The sequence below is a fragment of the Electrophorus electricus genome, unplaced genomic scaffold (assembly GCF_041902795.1).
Source record: "Electrophorus electricus isolate QZ-2024a unplaced genomic scaffold, ASM4190279v1 Scaffold262, whole genome shotgun sequence".
Classification (NCBI taxonomy): Eukaryota; Metazoa; Chordata; class Actinopteri; order Gymnotiformes; family Gymnotidae; genus Electrophorus; species Electrophorus electricus.
This window is the reverse complement of record NW_027658542.1, coordinates 5,001-22,500: the sequence shown is the minus strand read 5'-3', so window position 1 is coordinate 22,500 and position 17,500 is coordinate 5,001. Positions and strand designations below refer to the sequence as shown.

The following is a 17,500-nucleotide window of genomic DNA, read 5'->3' as shown; positions in this document are numbered from 1 at the left end:
CGAGGAACGTAGGGCAAGACAACATGCTTTTGGTTCCTAAAGATCTAAGCCCGGGTGAATCCTTGCCTTTCGGCAGGACAGTGACCCCGAGCACAGGGACGGACCAGCACGGGAACTGTCGAAGAACCGAAAGGTCAGTGTCCCGCAAAGACTGAGAGAAAAGTCCAGATCTCGGTCCAGCAGGGAGTTTTGTGGCAGCGTAGGGAAACGGCATTTATGGAAGCGTGAACCAATCAGCCTGAACAACCTGGAGCAAGTGTGTCAAGACGAATGAGCAAACTTCACACCACGCAGTGCGCAAAGCTGGTAGAGATTTACTTTTGTAGAAGATTCTAGCGAATAAGTATACTGTGGTAAAAAAAAAGAAAATGTAGTCCACAAGGTTTCCAGAGAAGCAGCACATTTCATAAAGAAGTACTTCTGGATTTTTACTGCTATTTTTAGTCGCTCTCTCAATAAATATATATCATTTTATTTATTTATTTATTTTTGGAGAAGATTATTCCAGGGAGCTAGCAGTAACATTTTACCATATTAAAAAAAGTAAAGGTTGTAAAAATTGCATTATGTAACGTCCTGTGTCGCTTGTGTACCTCATGGCAGCTTTTAGTACATATATATGTCGTTATAGTCATGCTATTAGTTAGAAGTAAGTAATTAATCAATTAGATAATTAAGTAATTTATGCTAACGCAGACAGCCTGGTGTAAATAAAGCTCCTTTCATCTCCAACTACAGGTTCTACTACAGGAGCAGGGACGACAGCTTTGCCCGGCGTGCTGGTTTCGGCCTGAGGCTCCACAGGTCCCCACGTGCCCCGGTCCTGTGGTCAGCGGTAAGGTCTCGCAGCCCGAGCGTGAGGCTGAAGCATCCTGCTGCCCAGCACGCTGCAGTGCCGTCTAGGCAGGCCTCGGAGAACAAGCTGGAGAAGAGCACACCCACCGTAGTCTCGCAAAAGAAGAAATCCGCCAGCCCAGGTATGTGGCGGTATGTGTGGTATCGATAACAATGCTCCAATCATATCTGATGACTTGTAAAAAAAAGGTATATTATTTGGATACATTTCTGTATGGCGTAGATGTGTAGTTTCTTGAGTATGTGGGTGTGTTCATATGCAATTCAGTTTGTGTGTGTGTGTGTGTGTGGGATTGCCTCTGTTATGGTGTTTGCAAAGTGCAAACTTCCTTGTGCTAACTCATTATGGACACTAGGTGGCAGTGGCAAGACGAGATGGTTAACATAACCAATCATGCCTGCCTCTGCCTCTAGTGTTTTTCCTATATATTCATCATTATGCACTCTATACGACCACAGCTGTGCTGCTGGTGAAGTAAACAACTCGATGAACTGAATTCGTAGGAGAATATCATGACCCGTTGAACAACTCTACAGCAAAAAATGTTGCAGTACTTTAAGATCCCTGTTCTACGGTGTATCACACCATCCTGTGACAGAACACGGCACACCTATAAAAAGACTCTTGTCAATGACTGCATGTTTGCTTGCAGGGGGCCCTGCAAATTATGAATGCATGTTTGTCTTGTGCTTGGGCATTACAGGTTGCTTATTATAGTCAGCTGTACACAGAACTGCATCTCCCAGCAGGCTATGGCCTTGGATGCCTTGAGAGGCAGGTCTACTAGCTAGGGAAGTCAACTTGACGTGACGTGACCCACGCCCTCGCTTGTGGGCGGGTGGGTAGGGTCGGGTCTTCGTATGTAAATGAGGTTTGCTGCGCTTTCCGGTCCCAGCGTGCGGTCCCCGGTCCGTGGCGGTCGCTCCTGGGGAGCGGGGCGGGTGGCGACCGGGCGGGCGGGTGAGACGTGCCTCTCCTGCGTGGGCTCCTCTCCCTCGCGCTCTTTCTCCCGTCCTCCCCGCCGCCCGTGGTACCTGTGAGACATGCGGAGATGAGGGTGAGTCATTGCTTTTGTGCCGTGCGCCTGTGTGCGCTCTACAGAGCGAGAGAACCCGAGCGAATGTTTGTGTATGTGAGTGGGAGAGAAACGAAGGTGTTTTTGTGTGTGTGTGAGGAAGTGAGGGAGAGCGAGAGAGAGAGCGAGAGAGAGAGAGAGAGAGAGAGAGAGAGAGAGAGAGAGAGAGAGGCAGAAAGAAGGAGATTTGAAGTGAAGCATCTGGGCACAGAGCCAGTATATAGCGAGCAGCCCGAGCACTGGAATGTTGCGAGGCAGATTCTCCAAATTCACACCCCACAGATCCTCTTAAAGAAACCCAGGTCCTTGGTTACCTCGCTTACCTTCAAACCGCTGAACTGAAGCGTTAACCATGAAGGATATGCTCTAGTACAATGTCAGGTACATTTTCGAGAAACATATTTAAACTGAGACCAAACAGTGATGAATGTTACAAAGATCTAACATGACAGTGATTGACAGTGAATTTTCCAATGATTTTGAGCAACCAAAATTCTCACTGTCTCTCTCTCTCTCTCTCTCTCTCTCTCTCACTCTCTCTCCCTCCCTTCCTCCCTCCCTCCCTCTCCCTCCCTCCTTTCAGAAGATCGCTCTCGGTCATCCTCAATGGGCTCGGTGCAAAGACCATTGCTGTCATTCACAGTAAGAGACCCCTTCCCCTCTGCTCCTCACTTTGAAGTGGTGCTCACCTGATTCCGAGTTGATCCCCCTCCCCCATAACTGGAGCCTCTGGACCCCCCGGGGCTGCCGTTCACCCTAATAAGCTCTCGAGCTGCCACCGCCGCCGTATGTGCCTGTTTGTGTCGGGAAACGACTTGGCGATCGAGTGTGAGATTTAACGGCCACACGAGATCAACAGGGATCGCCGACTGACATGCGTGGCAGGAAGCCTGTTTCTGTGCATCGCATCTGCTTGGAGGTCCTAGCAGGGGCGCGTTCTGAACGGAGGTGTTACGCTGAGACAGCTCCAGGGTCGCAGGTCCGCCGGTGTGACCGAGGCACACCGTGAAAGGGCTGTAGAGGACAATGCGATGAAACGGGAGATGGCATGTGGTGATCCCTCCCAAATTTCATGAGCTCGTTGGGTGCCAGTGCTCATTTGAAGACTTTTCACATTTAGAATCACAGTGCCTTCGATCTCAGGTGTTGATAAATATTCACCAACTTTAAGAAACCTAACAAAGTTTTCTAAAACACAGTATAGTTTACAAATGACTAATTCTCACATCATAATGAGTTATTACCAAATAATAATATACCACTTTATAAGCCACATTCTACCACACCACACTGATTTGAACAGATTTGATTATACTTACCAGCATTTTTCTCTTGCTCTGTCTGTTTCTCTTTCTCCTCTCGTCCTTTATACCCCCCCCCGTAAGGTCAAACAGGAAGAGCACTTCTGCAGTAGCAAGGAAGCTCTGTCCTCTGTTACACGCGCAGCAGCCAGAAACAGAGCCATCCAGAAAAAAAGAGAGGAGATAGAGGAAGTAAGTGTGTGTGTATGTGTGTGTGTGTGTGTGTGTGTAAAGAGAGAGGAGATAGAGGAAGTAAGTGTGTGTGTGTGTGTGTGTGTGTGTGTGTGTGTGTGTGTGTGTGTGTGTGTGTATGTGTGTGTGTGTGTGTGTGTGTGTGTGTGTGTGTGTGTGTGTGTTTTGGTCTATGCTAGGAGGGAGCATGGAGAACAAGCTTGTTTATTGTAAAAATGGAAATGTTGATGTTCACAAAAACCAAACAAACAAAACTTTTATTAGCACGCACCAGTGGCAGTTTTATCAAGCCGAGGCATGTGGAACAGTCGCCATGGTGAGCTCGTGAGAGAATTTTGGCCTGCTGGTCAATCCTGCAGTCTCTTTTTTTTTGTTGCTCTGGTGAACAGCAAGCCGAGCATACACGGGTATGACTCAGACAGCAGAATGAAAATTATGCTACACACACACACACACACACACACACACACACACACACACACACACACACACACACACACACACACACACATTCCCTCTCTTTCTCTGTCTTCCAATCTCTATGGTTACCACAAGGCAGACAGTAGGTGCTGTTTTGAAGTGATCTGGTAGCAGGTAGATGCACCCGTTCTGCACAGATCACCCCCCTCCACACACACACACACACACACACACATACAGTCCTCATATATCAATGGTTACTGCAAGTTAGGTACAGTTGTAGCTTTTTTAAGTGATCTGGACAAAAACACATATGTAAGGATACAGGCGCTGACCACACACACACACACGAACACACACACACATGCACAAACACAATACACACAAAGCAAAAGGGTTACTTTAGTGGTTCCTCAGTGAGCGGCATTGGAACATTTCCATTGATTGACAGAGGATTGCGCCATTCACTGGCATTTTATGTAACCTGCTATGTAATACTTTTATGTAACACTGATCAACCACCATGCCAGGCTAAAACAAATAGATATAAATAGGGCTTCATACCATTCCTGGCTGCATCCCTGAGGGTGGGTGATTGCGTATATGAAAAAGAGCACAGTGTCATCCATTTGTGCTCAGCATCAAAGTTCAGTATACATTCCATATTTTCAGGGTGTATGTTCAGTGTATATTTAGGACTAGTATGTTTGAAGCAGCTTTAGGGAAAGTGGTCATACATGTTTGTACGTGGGCTGGTGTGTGATGTGGAGAATGAAATCACAGGTAATGCGAAAGTGTAGGCCACACAGTAACCTTCATGAATTAGTCATTTGTGTGTGTGTGTGTGTGTGTGTGTGGATTTAGCGGCACACACACGACACACCGAGTGCTCTCTTTGCCTCTGACTTTCTCACACTCCTGCTCCGCTCTCCTTCGTCTCAGGGGTGATGACTCCCTGCATTTTTCACTGGTAACTGAGTGAAGGATGCGTGTGTGTGCGTGTGTGTGTTTGTGCGCGCGCGCACGTATTTGCACACACGCAGTACTTCAGCGAAGGATATATTTATCCTGCCTGCTTAGAGATTAACGGATATGGAGAAATGGTAACTGGTACCTATGGAACAGATGTTTTGCTAAACAAGCAGCCAGGATGCTGTGCAGTTCTTCCAAAGTGAGATCCCAGCCATGAGGGCGTCGCACTGTGCCACTCCGGAGCTCCGCGGGCCTGAACGGTGTGGCGTTTCCGCTCCATCACCCACGAGTCCACTCGTTGAGGCCATGATGGCTAGCTGCTTGGTCGGATCAGGCATGCTAGAACAGGGGAAACGCTAAACTTAGTGCCGACAGCCCTCCGGGTCAGGGCGTCGACATATGCTAAAACACCCCACACGGAATGAACTCCGTCAGCAGTGGATGAATATGTGCGGAGCATGTGTAATCACACCACAGCTACAACTGAGGTGGGTTCCGTGTATAAGTAATGGCTGTTTCCGTTCCTTTTGTATTTATCGTGGTGCGATATTATTTACTTTACGCTATTTCGGTATTTACAGCCAGGCTGACATCCCCGGCGCTCCTCGTGCTTGTCGGAGGTACATGCTTCTTTAAAAGATGTGGCACGCACGTTGTGGTTGTCAATGGTTGAAGCTGGTTGAAGCTTTTCTTTTTATTTTAGGGATAATAATGTTGCAAATGATGAGGGTAAATACTTCATCTACAATACGCTTTATGTGGAAAAGTGGATGCTAATTTGATACACACAGTTAACTTCCTTGGGAAATAATATTGCTATAAAATTCACACGGAAGTTCTTTTATAGCATGATGTAAGCATTCCGCAGTCCAAATTGCATTACATTTATACGCTTGAGATTTTATTAGCAAAATCTCAAATTAACAAAATTTGAGTTCATTTGGTGATATACCGCGGAAAGCATGTATCTATTTCATTCAGAACGTCAGATTTCAAATTATGGGCTTTTTAACGAAAGTTATTACATCCTAACGGGTCAATATCTCTGACACCCACCATCTGATATGAGTATTAGTGTGTCATTGTGAAATTCAACATGGCGCTATGAAATGGCGATGCAACGTGTAGGCTGGCTCTGTGATATTAAAAACTTTACGTTCAAACTCACACAGATAGGCCCGTAAACATATTTTCGTGGTAAAACAAATGTGAATCATTCTACATTTTTGAACATATACACACACAGCTGTCTATTTTTTCTTCTGGGTAGTACCAAAAACCCACCACCGATACGGGTTTCCGTCCTTAACGTGTACGATCACACCGCGCGAACGCGCACCAAGAGCGTGTGCGACGCGCTCACCGTGTCCCCGTACCGGCGCAGGTGTACCGGCGCGACTGCGACACGTTCGGCGTGGTGGTGAAGATGCTCGTGGCGAAGGACCCGTCGCTGGAGACGCCCATCCAGACGTCGCTGCGGGAGAACCTGCGCGACATCGGCCTGCGCTGCGTGGACGCCATGCGGCAGTTCATCCAGGACTACGACTCCAGGGAGCCGGCCACGACGGCCCTCAGGCCAGGAGACGGCGGACGTCTCTCAGAGAAGCGACGCTCGCCTCTGTCGTTGAGGTAACGTTGCGGTAAAAGCACTGGTTCCTTCGTGGAGGGAGAAGATCCGTGTCGTTGGAGGCTGACCTTATAACACGGCGTTGGAAAGGTGGGGACGTGGCATTAGACCACAGTGACATTTTAACGACGCTGGCCTGGTTTATCGTTAAAATCTCTCGGATTTACGGAGCAGCCGGTTTTAAATAGGGCGATAACCGCATCAGTATATGTGTTTAACGGATTTACTTTCTTCAGTTTTCATCAAACAACAAAAACAAGCAACAAATAACTAAATACATAAATAAACAAATAGATAGATACATGGGTGCAAGACTAAGAATACTCCTATTCAACCTTAAAAAATAACTTAAGACTCACCGAATTGTGTGTTAAAACAAAGCAATGAATTATGTCACGTTCGCATGTGTTTATGACTACGTTTCAATACATAGGGTTGTCTAACCTTTTTTCCTTTCTAGTGAAGAAAGCTTCAGTCCTTCAAAGAAATGTTCCTAATTATTAAGTCCAGTGGTGGTAAGTGGTTCGTTTGTGAGGCGCTGTTTTATCAAACTGTGCTCTGTAGAAAGTCTCCTTGTGAGTGTGAGATACTATTTTCTTCTGCAGATCTTTACAGAATAAATGTGAAGCTTGAATATCGTCGGATTCTATCGCCTCAGAGCCTGCGCAAACGCAGACAAAATATTAGATTATAAAAATTACATTGTAATTGCTGGATGTCTGGTGAACTGACTCCACAGTGATCACTTGATAGGTTTATAGTTGAAGGTATGTCAAAAATGTTAAATGAAGGGCGGAGCAATTTGTCATTTTCCATTAGAAAGCGAAATGTGAATTTTTCAGTTCTAGCACTACTTTCAAGCTGTATATTCACACAAATAAAAAGTAGAAACTGTTTGAATAAATGACATGTAACCAATGTTATAATGCTGTATTATAATATTGTACTATGTTATCATTCAACTGACTACAAACATGTTGTTTTTTGTTTGTTTTATACTGAAACATATTTAATTGATTTACTTGGCAAAACGTTTTATAGTATATATTTGCAAGCTATAGAAATTAAACAACGCTACTTTCTCATGATCAACTAAATATCTATGAAGCTCCTTGAAATTCCCAAAGTTCATTATCCATACATCAGTATAAAAATAAATGAAACCCTGTGCTTATTAATCGTTGAAATATTATTTAATTCAGATACAAGACATGAACGGGGGATACATGCAGTCATCTTGGGTTTCTACATTCTACAATATGATACAAATAATGCATCTGAAGATACAAAATATAGAAATATTTAGGACTATATTTACATAACATTTACAATACTATAGCCATAACTTATATTACTTTTTAAAATCACTGTACATACATTTAATTTAAAGATAGCATTATTAAAATGAGGACTTTGGAAAAGAAAGTATATTGCATTTAAAACAGGACTATATCAAACATTGCTATGCTCAAAAGCAAGTAAGTGATCGTAAAGTGTCATCAATAAGACAGGGTGCAAGCAATTAGAACAATGGGAACAGTAAGTAGTATCAGTATTATTTATAGTGTCAAACCCAGACAAACGGGGTCCCACGTGTGTGCTAGGAGTTTAGCAGAAAGACAGATTTAAAGAGAAAAAGAAGGGGAATGTTCCTGCCAGGGTGTCGAAGCTGGGGTAGAGAAGATCTGCACTTAAAGCCATGTCCCTGCAGTCTTCTTCATTAGCCTTCATAGTCAACACTGACAAGTCAAGCCATGTGGCAGAACTAGCAACCTCTCACTCTTCACAGAAACGGTAACACAAATGACTTTCAGTTAAGACATTTCTGAATAAACAAGATTAGAATACAACTGTAATGAAAGTCAGTTATTATGGGAACCTACTGACATCAGTCCTTGTCTCGAAGTGGTTCGGTGCACATTTTCCGTTTCCAGCCAAACCAAAGGTACGTTGCACATTCTTATTGCACGTTTCCACAGGTGAACTAAAGTTTTTCGAATATACAATATTTAATGTAATATTCAAATAGGTAATTGCTCATACATAAATCTTTGTGCCACCTTCTGTCACAGTAAACAGAGGAGAGAAGGTCCAGAAGACATGATCGAGTTTTCTTGGTTATGATTTGATCATGCCTAAATAAGATTACGATCCATTCAGTAAGTTAGTTGAAGAAGAACTCGCACGCAGACACACAGACTTACAGACTCAGTCCCACAGGAACCCCCACTACACACACACCCACACACACACGCACAATCTCTCTTATGAGATGATGCAGTTCTTACTCTTCCGGCGCTTGCGTGTGTGTAGCTGGGAGTGACCGCTCATCAGAGTGGGGCTGTACCGCTGTCGCAGCTCCTCGTTGTCCAGGTAACGGACTTGCACGGGCCGAGGGATGGGCTCTCCCATGAAGTAGCCCTCGTCGTCGGACGCCTCCGAAGAAGACGAGCAGGTGGAGCAAAAGTGGTCTTCGTCCTCGGCCAGCTCCCCGTACCTGCCCAGGTATTGGCCAAGCCTTGGGCCCCCAGGGTCCTGCAGGGTCAGGTCGGAGGTGGTCCGAGGGCAAGGCCTGAAAAACTGCTGCCTGTACGCGTAGTTTGCCCCAAAGGTGTCCCGCCCCATCCTGGACGAGGGCAGTCGCTGGAAGTCGTCGCGGAACCTCTGGATGGGATCACTGGGGTAGCCCTGGTTCTCGGCAGCGAGGTGGAGGGCATTGTCGGAGCGCGAGCGGCGCGAGCGGTGGTGACCCCTGTGACCCTTGTGGCTTTTGCGGTGGTGGTGTTGCCTGGCTCGCGGCTGCTGGCGTGGGGAATCCTGCGTGTTGGCGCGGCGCGGGCGTGGGGTCACCACGTGGACATTGCCCATGCTTCCTGCCAGGCCCATGTGCCCTTTCACTTGCTCCTCGAAGCTCATGCCTCGTGGAGAGTCCCAGTAGAGGGGAGGAGGGTACCTCAGCCGGACGGGCATGCCCAGATCGGCGAGGGGTCTCGGGGCCGACGTCAGGGATTCGGTGCTGCGGAACTGCACGGAGGAGTTCAGGGTGCCCATGGCGCTTTTCTCAGACACGTTCACGCCGGAGTCCTTGCTCAGGTCGGGCATCGAGAAGCGGGAGAGGTGCTCCTGGCGCCTGGTTGTCCCATCCAAAGAGTTTCCTGCTTTAGGAAGAAGGAGTTCAAACAAAAGCAGGGGTTGTTAACCTCAGCAGAAGCACAGACTAACTTTCTAACAGAAAAGCAACGATAGCACAACTGTTTTTTTTTGTGTTTGAAGTGACTGCTCTTTCCTAAATGACTCTGTTTGACTCGGAGTGTGTGAAGCATGGATACCTGTGGCGTAGGAAAGGGCCAGTGAGTCCACTGACCCTCGCGGGGTCTGCTCCAGGGGTGTTAGTTCGCCGAAGCTGGGGCCCACGTGGTGCCTACTCCTCAGGAGCGGTGGGCGCATGTCTCTGGGGAAGCCCTGCACGCTGACGCTGCGCTTGTCCAAGAAGCTGGCGCCGCGGCTTGAGGCCTCGCTGAAGCTCATCTGCGTCTTGAGCTTGGGTGGATGGAACTCGGGGTCCTTCCCGTGGTGCATCCAGTTCTCGTTGAACGAGTGGCCTCTTAGGGCCGCCATGACGGGGGGCTTCTTGGGGTTACTGCCCGCTGCCTCTTTGTGCCAGGTCTCCGGAGGGCTCACCACCTTGGCCGGCTGGTTGGGAGAGGTGGGATAAGGGCTCCGGATGCTGCACTGGCTCCTGAGCTGATGGGGATTGGGGGAAGGCGACGGATCTCTCTGGTTTGACTCGTAGGAGTATGGCTCATCCCGGCTCATCCAGACGGACTGCTTGCGGTTCAGGCTGGGAGAACGGCTCGGGGTTCGGCTCGGGGTCCGCGTGGGTGTGCGGTTGGGGGTGCGGCTGGGTGCTGGGCTGGACACGCTCAGCAGGTCCATGGGGACGGCCAGGGAGTCCCCGTCCACCGAGTGCCGCTCGCCCGTGGCAGATGCCGAGCCCGACGACTGCTGCCGGACCCCTTCTGCCTTGCTCTTGGTGCCCTGTTTGCCAATGCGAGCGCTGCGACGTGACTGGCGCGAGCGGGCACTCTGGAAGGCAGAGTCGGAAGAGTCGGAGAGGTCAGGCTCCTCCCCCTGGCTGCAGAGGCGGGAACAGTAGATGAGGCCTTGCTTCGGCAGGAAGGGACGACCCAGCAGAGACTGGCGGCAGCGGGCGCAGCAGAAACATTCTTCGGTGGCGTGCCAGTGTTGACCCTCATATGCCATTTGGCCTTGGTCTATTCCTAAGAGTACAGACTTAAGTAAATTCCACACAGCTACAGCTAGACCCCTGTGTCTTAAAGGGTTAGAAAGTCACATCTGGCACGTCGAATCTGGAAGAGCAACATTGTCCACTGTATTTCATTACTGAACACTGTAGTTCTGTCTTCATTTTTTACATCATTAACTAACTCATTAAATAATCATATTTGTCTGTAATTTTTTTAATGCAGAGATTAGTCCTAATGATTCTTTTTCTTTCTTATTATTATTTGCAATTTCTGTTGCAAGAAATACTGCTAGTGACTCACTCATCTCTATCATCTTAAACTTGGTGAAACAGAAGTTCTGAAGAAAAACCTTAAAATGACAAATCCAGAAAGGCTTGTATTCGCTTAATATATCCCAGTGTATTACACATTACCCAGCCTGCCTGCAGCCTCACCGACAGCATGTTATGGTAGTGCCTGCCTAGAAACACCATGCAAAAACAAACTTATTTGTCAGACCACAGCTGAAATCCAGCTTCTTATGCAGAGATAATGAGGCTCTCAAATGTTCAATAAATGATCCGGTCTGAGAACTGGTTGGAGGTACATAAATGTCACCAGTCCCAAACTGCCAACTCTTTTTGACTATCAGAGATAGCGGAATGAAAACAACAGAAAAGCTAAAAAAAATTTAATTAGGAAAAAAAACCACTCTGGGCTATCCCATTTATGGTTTTTAGTGCTGATGATAAATAATAACACTGATTAACAAAGATTTTGGCCCATAAGAAACCCAGTTTCTTATGTATTTTGGCACACTAACTTGAAATCACCCATAGTTTTTTGTTCTGCTATACTCACATATTATGTAGGGAAAAGCATTACAAAGCAAAGTGGATCCCCTCTATGTTGGCAGCCTATGACCTAACACTGAAGAGAGATGCACCTGAGGCCAAATATACTGTAGATGAAAGTCCTACACCTCTACATTTCAGAAGTAAATACTACAAGGTGCGGCATTTAATTTGTAGGACAAAAAAACATTCGAATGTTGTCCTGTGTAATTACATCCCAAATTAGGTTACATCACAAATACAGAAAATTACATTTTTTTTACATATTTTTTTATAAGCATAATTGGGAACAGCCAGCCATCATTTCAGCAGGCTTGAGGAAACTCCTACCTATGTGCTTGCCGCACGCATCACAGAACTCGGCGTAGAGCGACTCGAAGCAGTTGCAGCAGTGTGGCTGCCCCTCCCGCATGATGTAGCGCTGGCCACCGAGAGGCGCCGCGCACTCGTAGCAGCAGAAGTGGCGCATGTGCCAGTGTCGGCCCTCCGCCTCTGTGCACTCGTCCGCAAAGATGATCTGCGTGGCGGCGGAGAAATTCGGTCAGGTGGGGGGAGGTGTCGAGGAGGACAAGCACAATAAAAGATCAGCGATAAGCGGGGGGGTTGGGGGAGACGTGGCTCCTCCCGGCTGGGCCGCAGTAAAAGGGAGACAACGTGAGGAGCATCGGCCTGCGTTTTTGGATGAAACGCTCAGAACAAGGTCTGGAGCGTTAGATTTGGTTTATCGGGACTTGGATGCTACCAGGGTTTTACGATTTAAGGCTTGGTCTTTAAGATGACATGAGGTTAATCTTAAAACTAAAACTGTAGGTTCACAGAGGAAAAACCTTGGGGTTTAGGATGTAAGGAGTACAGGATGCTTTGAGTTGATGGTTCAAGCTTTGGGTTCGAAGGGGCTTGATGGGCTTTGGGGGGCGGGGGGTGGGCTCACCTCGTCGCAGGCCGAGCAGCGCGGCTTGAGGCGCTCGGCGTGGTGGCGGCCGCAGTAGATCTTGCCATCCTGGTGGAAGTATATGAGGTCCACCAGCAGCTCGGCGCACACGCAGCACACGAAGCAGTGCGGGTGCCAGCACAGGTTGTGCGCCACGCGCGAGGCGAACACGGCGATGTCACCGCCGTTGATCTGACCTCCGCACTGCGTGCAGAGACAGACAAACGGCTCGATGTACCAGACTGCATAAAGCAGGTGCGTTTCGTCTGCACCCGTTTTTTTTTTTTTTTTTTTTTTCCTATTGTTCAGACGTTCTAACAAACAAGAGGATCGAAAAGCAGCGAGGAACGGGCAGCATGAATCCAATATGGCCGCATCTCTGCGTCCCACCCGAACGCATCCTTCCTTGCTAGCGCCGGTTTTACGCGGTGCCGGACTCGGTCGAGAGAGCAGGGTAAAAACAGGGCAGGCTACTCCCATCCTGCATTGCCATACCTGTTCGCAAACGGCTCCAGTTATGGTGAGGGGCAGAGGTCGGACAGTGCCTCGGCCCAGGTTGTCCCTCTTTCTCTGGTTGCTGAAGATCTTTAGCTCCCTTTTCTCTTCTTCATCCAGAGAGTTGCAGTATCGCACCTGAAAACATCCACATCTATGTTATCATCGTCAGCGCCATCATCATCATCATCATCCTCATTTTTGCCCCTGATTTCACCAGCAGTGTTTGTTATCTGGGTCGCTGCTGAGGTAACGATGACAATATGACAAGCGTGAATTTACATGAGCTCCATTCTTTTACGGTATTTTTTTATGGCATCGTAGCTAGTGAATCTTTAGATGTTATCCTAAACTGTACCGTGCACACTGATCTCTATAGGATCCACACTTTTAGGAATGAAGAAGTACATTTGAATAAAAATCTTGTGAACTCTGCTATCAGTTGTATTTTTGTATGGATGCGAGTTCACCCCCCCCCCACCATATTTTTGCTGTGCAATAGTTTAAACAATATAAGGAAAATGTAAAGAACATCAAGAATGTGAACCCTTTTATTGACTAACTAGTAACTCTTTTTTTTGTTGGAAATAACCTCAATCTCTTTCTAGAGATGACTGTGAGCCCTGCACTGCAGTTAGGAGTGATTTTGCCCTGTACTTCCAAACAAAACCCGTTCGGTTTATATATATATATTTGAGGATTTTGTGCTTGACCTGCTTCAGATCAGAGCACGGCTTTCAGCAGGATTGAGGTCAGGACCCTGCCATGGCCGCTCTCTAAAGACAGAAGTTCTCCTGTTGAAGCCACTCTATTGTTGTTACTCCCAGGTTTTGAAATGTTGGGACACCGCAAACCTCATCCTGTTGAATTGCCAGACAAATCTTGGAATTCATTCTTTTTCCAGAATGTCCAGGCTCTTCATGCGATGTTTTGCTTGCTCCAAGTGTAACGCTGTACATTTACCACAAACCTTTTATGTTACCTGTCCACAGATCATTGTACGTCTAGTGCTTAAGAACATCTAGGTGGGATTTTTGTTGTTGTTGTTGTTGTTGTTTTGGAAATCTTGGGATAGAGAGCAAAGATTTTCCTTGTTGTAAACTTACTTGAGCTCCATTCTTTTACACTATTTTTTATGGTATCATAGCAAGTGAATCTTTAGATGTCATCCTAAACTTTTTTTTTTGCCAGACTGTACCTTGCGCACTGATCCACACTTTTAGGAAGAGAAGCTGAATTTCTTCTCTTCGGTAACTGCCTGACTGGACCGAAGCCAAAGGCCCGAGTCTTTAGAAATCCTTTTGTATCCAATTCCGGTCTTTTGAACTGTCATCGCGTTCCTTCTGAGGTTGAAATCTCTTTTGATCAGGCAATATTGTACTGGAGCAGTAGGTGACCAAAGCCATCTTATACATGAGAAGGCAGGTCAGATCCATACCTGAATTGACAGCAACACCCCCAATTACCGTCTTTTCAACAGTTCACTATCCTGGAGGTTCACGTGTTTTATTTCCTCAGTGATCTTGACGGTTTGACAGTGTTACTGCATTGCAAAATGTTGAGTGTGTTTGTTAAATAAGACTGTGTAATTACGACCTGCATGTTTAGGAGCCATTCATGCAGATGAAAAACAACAACCCCACCACCCATCCAGACAGCTCCAAAGGGTTCATGAAGGTATATACAAAAGCTGTTTATTGATTAACCCTTTCACGGCAGTGTCTTCATCATCAACCACCTTTTCATCATGTCTTCATAGCTGCATGTTTAAACATGCAAAGGGAGCGCACTGCCCCCTAGAGGCCAGGTAACCCGTTAGCAGGCTTTAAAGTACCCGCCTTTCAATTTAAAACTGCAAATAGGCAAACTCACACCAGCATTACTCCAATACAGGCAGACCTTGAACCCCGAATCCTTGCGAGACCTGCTATATATACACACGCCGAGATTCAAAATAGAAGCGGTTATTTTACGAAAACGCCAACAAAATCCCAACAAAAACACGTTGATTTTTGTACTCAGAGACCTGGGCTAAGCCCAAGCCATTCACACGTTAACACTCTGCAGAGATGTTCTATATGTTTTTCATTATCTGTCGAGAGTTGTGCAAACCAGCGGGGATGGAAAGCCATTAAAGGCGTGTCAGGAGGATCGGGAACCTTTACCATATACATATTTGTCTTTGCCAACGACTGGATTTAAAAGCAGGTACCTGTACGGTGTAGGACTCTGGTCACTGACCTCATTGTCATGAGGAGGCAGCTGGTGTAGGAGCTGTTTAAGGCGATGCTTCTCGCCAATGCTGTTCACATATGGGACTTTGTCTTCTGGCAGGAAACTATAATATTGGTGAACCTGTACACACACACAAACACACACACACACACACACACACACACCCAGGGGAGTCACATGGATATCAGAACTCCAAGAGTCTACATTCGTTTAGGTTTTCATGTGTGTTAAAATCCTGAGGTAAACACACACATCCCAGCCCGTATGTCTCACGTCTGTCTCAACCTGTGTCCTGCCACAATAAATCGACCGTGACGACCGTGCCGAGACAAAGCAGCGTGTGCACCAAGCAGACCATAAATCCGCTCCATGCATCCAGAATGGGGGCGGAACCACCGGCCGCCCTCCACACCAAAAACGCTCTGCATGTCGGCAAGTCACAATTTATGCGAACGAGACCGGAAAGAGGCGAACCGAAGCCCGAGGACGGCATTTGTGATGAATTCATCATGCTCTTCACACTCCACCCCCCCCCCCCCCCACACACACCCTGCTGTCTTTCTTGTAGCCATCCTTACTCAGAAGGCTTCAGCGTCATTATGCCAGAGACGTGCAATCAAGTTGTCAGCGCAATCAAGCCATTACACCCTCAGAGACTGAGCGGGTCCACAGTTATGGAATAAAGTACAGTGATTTGTGGCTTGTTTTGCTTTGAGGGGTGATGGGGGCTTACACGGGGTCGAGAAGCAAATCGCTGAGCCGGCAAACCTAACCGGAGCTTTCAGGGGAGAAAGTGGCTAAAAATATTTGCCATGCCTAATCAAAATCTGAGCCCACTCACTCTCCCAGAAACTCCCACAGACCCCATACCGGGTGCAAGCGTCTGCATCAGAATTAGACAGCTTTCGTAAAGAGACACTTTAGCAGCAAATACTAACGGTGCCCATAAGTGGAGATAATTTAGCATGATGAAATTGCTAACTGGTCCCTGGTGGGTTTTATTTATAGTCAGCCTTGCCGTTTTGGGGTGATGTTTTCCTTTAACGTTAAGTATGCTGGAGACGCACGGCCTCAGCCTGGACGTCGAAAGGGCAGCTGCTCTGACCGCACACGCTGCCACAGAAGCCAAGAAGATCCCACAGGACACTTGGGAGGCTAGATATTAAAAAATGATAGTGCAAGCTGGAAGCACACAGAGTGTGCACGTGACTGAGCACTTGTGCTGTGAAAAGGCCAGAGCGATTTCTATAGTCATCAGAGAGAGAAGGCGAGAAAATCACTGTTATCCGTGCAAGAACTGATTGTACATTAACGCTGCAGCGCATGAATGAATGAATGAGGCAAGACATAAATGCTACACGTCCATACACACACACACACACACACACACACACACACACAAACACACACACAGTTTCCTAAGCTGGTATATGTCTCATTTACTGAAAATACACATTAGCAAAAAACAAAACATACCAAACAAACAAACAAACACACACACACAAAACAATAAAATATATGTAGCCACTTCATAATCACAAACAATAGATGGGGCGTTTAGAGCAGTTAGGAGGCCCAGTGACTGCTAGACAGTCACACTTGCCTATTCACTTCTCATCACTCGCTTATCCCGAACTCATACTGCCGAATCGCATCTGAGACACGTTTCCTCTTGAACGCACAAAGATGTAGAGTGTCTTTCCTTAGTCAGCGGCGAGATGATGATGCTTGAAACTCATTTCCTGCTTATGTGAGGATGTGTCTGTGTGTGTAGGTTTGCAAACACTGTATCATAGCCAAGTCTTTAGCTTTGTTTCTAAGGAAGCTTGCAAGTGTACTCTTTACTGGTGGGTTGTGGGCTGAGGAATAGCTGTATCCAGGCAACCAGGCATGGTTTATTCACTGGGTGGGTGAGATGATTGGTTTGGACTGGCTGAAGAATTAGCTGATGACTATGTGACTCCGGTGATTAGTGATCTCACTTCGGATGGCAGTCTTTAATCGGGCAGAAGGGGCGTTAAAGAGTGACAGTGAGACAGGCACAAAGGGGTTAAAATTTTTAATTGTTTGAGCGAGAGATGGAGTCTTGCTTATCTTTGTTGTTTTTCATGTGAAAAAACATTTGTGTTATATTCTATATAGGATCTATTACTTACATGGGATTAGAGGTGTTAAGTATAGGGCTCCATACTGGGTCCAAAACACTCACCTTGGATATTAATGATATTAATGATATTAATATAATATTATTAATACCTCAACAGCTGCATTTTTCTGCTGAAGAAAATCTTTACT

General features: G+C 46.6%; 2 protein-coding genes across 6 annotated transcripts in view; one reads left to right on the top strand and one right to left on the bottom strand.

Annotated features, from left to right (window-relative positions):
• Positions 1–7,621, top strand: part of LOC145655491 (uncharacterized) — a 15,160-nt gene extending 7,539 nt beyond the window's left edge. For 3 of the 4 annotated variants that reach the window (XM_081709025.1, XM_081709027.1, XM_081709028.1), the window contains exons 4-7: positions 739–977; positions 2,515–2,573; positions 3,317–3,424; positions 6,201–7,621. In XM_081709025.1, the coding sequence (XP_081565151.1) occupies positions 739–977; positions 2,515–2,573; positions 3,317–3,424; positions 6,201–6,449 (655 nt within the window). In that variant the 3' untranslated portion in view covers positions 6,450–7,621. The remainder of the gene's footprint in view (positions 1–738; positions 978–2,514; positions 2,574–3,316; positions 3,425–6,200) is intronic. The other variant, XM_081709026.1, reaches the window with a different exon arrangement.
• Positions 7,622–8,236: 615 nt separating this feature from the next.
• LOC145643351 (prickle-like protein 2) overlaps positions 8,237–17,500 on the bottom strand; it is an 11,753-nt gene continuing 2,489 nt past the window's right edge. The window contains exons 2-7 of one of the 2 annotated variants that reach the window (XM_081709023.1): positions 15,212–15,325; positions 12,971–13,108; positions 12,476–12,679; positions 11,875–12,061; positions 9,773–10,723; positions 8,237–9,601 (exon numbers count right to left, since the gene is read on the bottom strand). In XM_081709023.1, coding sequence (XP_081565149.1) covers positions 8,709–9,601; positions 9,773–10,723; positions 11,875–12,061; positions 12,476–12,679; positions 12,971–13,108; positions 15,212–15,325 — 2,487 coding nt within the window. In that variant the 3' untranslated portion in view covers positions 8,237–8,708. The remainder of the gene's footprint in view (positions 9,602–9,772; positions 10,724–11,874; positions 12,062–12,475; positions 12,680–12,970; positions 13,109–15,211; positions 15,326–17,500) is intronic. The other variant, XM_081709024.1, reaches the window with a different exon arrangement.